Source organism: Amphibalanus amphitrite, unplaced genomic scaffold, assembly GCF_019059575.1.
Source record: "Amphibalanus amphitrite isolate SeventyFive unplaced genomic scaffold, NRLGWU_Aamphi_draft 001155F_arrow, whole genome shotgun sequence".
Lineage (NCBI taxonomy): Eukaryota > Metazoa > Arthropoda > Thecostraca > Balanomorpha > Balanidae > Amphibalanus > Amphibalanus amphitrite.
The window spans coordinates 192047-197138 of record NW_024882649.1 but is presented as its reverse complement, the minus strand read 5'-3'; the positions used below and the strand labels follow the sequence as shown (position 1 = coordinate 197138).

Genomic DNA, 5092 nt, shown 5'->3' with positions numbered 1-5092 from the left:
GATGTCCCAAATTTCAACTTTCTATCTTGGTTTTTGACCCCCAAATTGTAAAAAATAGCTCCAACATGCATAGGGCATGGTGACGTCATAAGCATTTTCGCGAATTAGAGGCACTTCTGAACATTGCATGTGAAAACAAATGGCACCACTAGATTCCTGGGACAAAGCTCGTCTAGAAAAGTGCATTTTTATGTCAAAAATTAAAAGTTGAAAAATTGACTTTTTTTTCTTAGCCCTCGTTTAAATATGTATGGTATAAACGATTTTTTATGCTTTCAATGCACACTTATCACCAGCACAGTGACTTGGGGTCACATATAACCATTGCCATCGGATTTGGCGTGAAAAATAAGCCATAAAAGATGTGTCGCACGCCCATGTAGCAGAAAGTGAAAACCGTGACCTTTCGTGACCTGACCTGACCTTGACCCGTACTTAGTATGACCCCTTTACGCACATGGTACCTTCACTAGGTCTTTGAGGTCATTTGTGGTGAGTTTCGAGCAGCAGCTATCGATTCCGCTGTCCGTAAGCCTAATCATGCAAAACCCCTGAATTTGACCTTTGACCTGACCTTGACCCGGAAGTTGACCTCAATCTTAAAATCTTAAGAGTGCTTTGGGAAGGTCTCGTAGAGACCTTTCGAACGCCGCCTCGCGGGGCTCGATACGACCATTGGTTCTCGAGATAACAGGGGGGGGGGGGGTCGGATCCGACCCCCCCCCCCAGGCTGATGTGGGTACGGAAATAGCCCAGGCGGTGCCGGGTTAATGGGTCTCCACAATGCCCAGAACAATCGCTCTATAAACGCACTTGCGCCACCTGTGCTCCCATCTGCGATGTGTGTTTTTGTGTGATAAAAGACGCCACAATAGTCCGAGGCAGGGTCATGGCTTCTTAACCAGGTTGTGTGTACCGGGAAATAAGCGTTTCTAGAATATTGGCGGAATATGTTGACCTTAAAGGAAATAGTTCACTTTTTAACATGGGTTTTGAACTGGAATAGCAGTTCCGTAGCCTGGGCTGAGACGAGCATAAATCAGGAGCTTTTACAGCCCAACGATCACCCTAGGCAAAGATATTCTATTTCTCGTCCCGAAAAAGGTGTCTTGCGTTGAGGATGTGTGCCTTGCATATATTCGCATCCAGTATGAAAAGAGCATGGGTACCGAAAATTCTTCAGAAACTAGAGAAATTATCTACGAGAACTCTAGAGAAATTCTCGTACTGATCAATAAGGACATTCAGCAGCAGCAGATCACCCAAATGCCGGTGGCCGCGATAATTTCTCTAGTTTCTGAAGAATTTTCGGGACCCATGCTCTTTTCATACTGGATCGCCTGTGCCTTACAGAAACTGAAAAGTCCTTCCTATATCAAAATATAGAAAATAATCTTTTGCTTTAAATAGGTTTTATTTTCTTTGCTGATCATTTTGAACATAAAAAATCATAAATCCATTGCAAAAAAAATAATTTCGTGAAAGTGAACTGTTTCCTTTAATTCTTACATATAGTGACTTAGCCGACAGATAATTCAGCAAGGGCTCAGTGAGATCGCTGTCCCTCCCCGACATTGTATGTGATTTAATTGAACTAGCGTTGAATTGAGCGTTCAATTGCACCCAGGACCCCACTTCCGAGCTCTGAGATCATCTTTATAGGCCATGAAAGGTAAACAGCAGTTTTTAGAAAAAATATTGATAGATAAATTTTAGAGCGATAAAAGTGTATCGAAAATGTTCAGACCAACCATACGATGAAATGACTCGAAACATAGGTAACCTGTTTTGGTCAGGTCGTGACCTTGACCTTGTAAGTTTTCCAAGAAAACGGTCACTGTCATCTTAAATTAGACGCGTCTTAACAAGGGAAAGCTACAGAAAAATAGCACACAATGACTGAACGAAAATTGTTTAACCCTATTAGTGGCAGGCTCCTGGCTACCCCTATTAGAGGCAGGGGGGGGGGGCTGTTTACGACCCCCCCCCCCCTTGATATCTCGAGATTTAACGGGCCGATTTTCAAAATTCAAACGGCATTCGATTTCGCTCAACGTGATCTACATTTCTAAAAAATAAAAATTAAAAAATGTCAATAGGGGGGTAGAGGGGATAAAAACGGGCAGATTGCAGATACATTTTAGACTGTTTATCACGGCCAGGTTTCTGAACCAATCTTAACGCAACTTTTGCCGATCGATAGAGAATGAACCAGGAATTCACATGGATCCTAAAAATATGCATTTTCAAAAATCATAGGCGGATACAGATCATTGAGATTGGGGGTACACAAAAAGTATAGTAAATAAGGTTTTTGTTGGTACTGTTTCTAAAAAGGGTGGTAATGGTCTTGTTATGTTACAATTTTCTTATGAGAGAACGACTAAAATTGTATTGGTCATGCATAGGCGGTGTCAGGGCACCTATGTTGGGAGGTAAAACATAACCCCCCTTTTTGGACGCCTGGATCCGCCTATTATAGCAAAAACGTGTCAAAAGAGGATGCACAATAACTTTGTATATGTTATCACATGATACCTTTCATTCACTGTTCGTAAAACTGGTGCATACAGTTATAATACATCAGCATCGTGATCTTCGCCCAAATGACTCGCTTCACGAATAGGACCCCCCAATTCCCAGTGCTCTGGAGCCGCCCCTGATAAAGTTATGAACTTGAAATTTTCAGGGAATGTGCCCAATTTAGTTTTAGGAAAAGTCAGAAAATTTCAGCATTGTAGCTTCAGCGGTTTCGGAGATATTCCCGAAAAACCTGAGGGGTGGATGAAAACAACCCCCCTGCCACTAATAGGGTTAAAAGCTTCATTTAAATCTGGAATCTCATTTGCCTAGCTCCATAAAAAAATCTAGCAACCACAGCTCACAGCTCGGACGTCTTTCGGTCAGCCCCATATCACACATGCCACTCAAATATAGGCTTCCGAGACTAAATCAGCTATTTTGATCTGAGATCCACGCCTTCAGGGAGCGGCAGCCGGCGCTGCTCGTCGCGCCGCGTGATACACCACTCCACGTACGGCCATGGCCAAGCAGAGGAGCACGGTGACGCCTCCCAGCCCTGTGGCCAGCACCGGGAAGCCCCAGCGGTCCGTCACCAGCCCGCCGCCCATCGGACCGGTCATACTACCGAACGAGTAGGCGGCGCCGCACAGAGACGTCACCAGCGCCTGGGCGCGCACGTCGCTCTGCAGACCTCGCGCAGTGGAGAGTCGCACCGCCAGCGGCAGCAGCGGGACATAGGCACCCATCTGAAACACCTCGCGCAGCGTCATCCCCACGCCGAGCAGCAGACGGGACGGCTGGAGACCGAGCAGCGGCGACGGAGGGATGAGCAGAATACCCAGTGCGGTCGGCGCCAAACAGCAGGCTTCAAACAGGAACGTATTGTCGATGTAATCCGAGAGTCGGCCCCACAGCGGGCTGGAGAGCGTATAGCCGGCAAATGAGCCCAGAAAGAAGAGACTCAGCTCGTCAGGCTGCATGTCGAGCGTGTGCAGCGTGTAGGGCTCAATGTTCAAATCAACTGCAGTCCAATTCAGCCCATTGAGAAAGAGGGCCGTGAAAATGAACCAGGTGTCCGCGCTAGAGAGCACCAAACGGAGTCTGTCGCGAAGATGCGACACTTCACCCTCCTCTTCCACTTGCTCGACCGAGTGGTCTGTCACCGTCGGCATCAGGAGCAGGCTGGCGGCGGCGTTCCCCATAAGCAGGGCACCAAGCACGTAGAACGGCGCCCCGTAGCCGCCAGCCGAGTACAGCACGCCGCCGATCGCCGGTCCCAGGCACAGACCCCCTCCGTACATACCCTCCACCAGGCTGACGGCCAAGTTGATCCGCTGCGGGAACTGGTTGATGATGATGGTTCGCCCCGTCGTCAGTACAGCGGCTGTGCCGACGGCTTCGGCGACGCGCATCGCCAGACTCCACCCCAGAAACGCTTCCGGCCGCTCCACGTAGACGAGCAGGCCAAACACCACCGTGGTGACGCTGGCCAACAGCAGACCGAGTCGGTAGAGCCGTGTCACATCGAACCGCGACGCCAGCCAGCCCATGGCCCAAAATCCTAACGAGAGCGTGAGCGCGAAACAGCTGTAAACAGAGCCCGATGAGGCATTGCTCAAGCCGCGCCGATGCGCTTCGTGCGTGAAGAACGGTACCTGAATGTACGCGCAGCTGCCGGCGAGCAGACTGCTGCCGGAGACACACACCAGCAGTCCCACCTGACGCCAGGTGAGCGGTGTCGCTGCGCTGTCTGGAGGTTCTTCCTCAGTGGCCGATAGAGGTCTGTCGGCAGCGCAGTGGATCTCTCCAATGTTCAGCGAAAGGTCTTCGGATTCCGAGGTAGGTTTGACCTTGGAGTAGGTTTTTACTCTCTGCTGGGATGATAACTCGAGAAGAGGCGACTTCTCCCCGTCCGTGGTCCAACTCTTTATGACATTTTCGGAATCTTGAGAAGCGCTCATAGTCCTCGAACGGCGTTGTGCTGATAACCTCTTTGCGCAGCAGAACCAAAACTGGCGGAGGCGGCGGGCACACTGCTCATTATTCTGACTTTTCGCCGGATCCGGCACCGCGCTCAGCCGCAAGTGGCACCACATATGGCTGAGTCCGGCAGCTGCTGGGGTTTTCTCCATCCGTCACTTGCTGGGGGAAGGGTTAAAAGGCAAAAGCCCCCCCCCCCAGCCGATAATTCGAGAACCAAAAGCGCAGCGAAACACGCGAGGCGGCAAACGCAAGAACGCGACGAGACACTTTTGATGGTTACTTTGAAGTTGGAGTTCGAGGTCACAGGTCGGTTCAGGGTCAGGTCATGCACCTGAACTTTGGCTTTCGGCGTACTGGGCGCCTCTCGTCATAAACTGTCAAGATTGCTCGCAATTCTTCAGCTTAGCAGGGCCTCGTCTAACATGTTAACTGTGGGGGGGGGGCAAATCCCCGCAGTCACCGGCCTAGCCCCCCCCCCCAGTCAGGGTAAAAATGTCACTACTGGGGGGGGGGGGGGGGGGCGGGCGGCAAAAGCGAAAAGGCAAACGAATTTTTACTGCAAGGCGTCAGTGCACATAAAACAAAT

At 49.9% G+C, this 5092-nt stretch overlaps 1 protein-coding gene across 1 annotated transcript; it reads right to left on the bottom strand.

Moving 5' to 3' along the window:
• Positions 1-2981: 2981 nt before the first annotated feature.
• Positions 2982-4484, bottom strand: LOC122370657 (MFS-type transporter SLC18B1-like). The gene has a single exon (XM_043346445.1). The coding sequence runs from the start codon at positions 4482-4484 to the stop codon at positions 2982-2984; it is 1503 nt and encodes a 500-aa protein (XP_043202380.1).
• Positions 4485-5092: the final 608 nt, after the last annotated feature.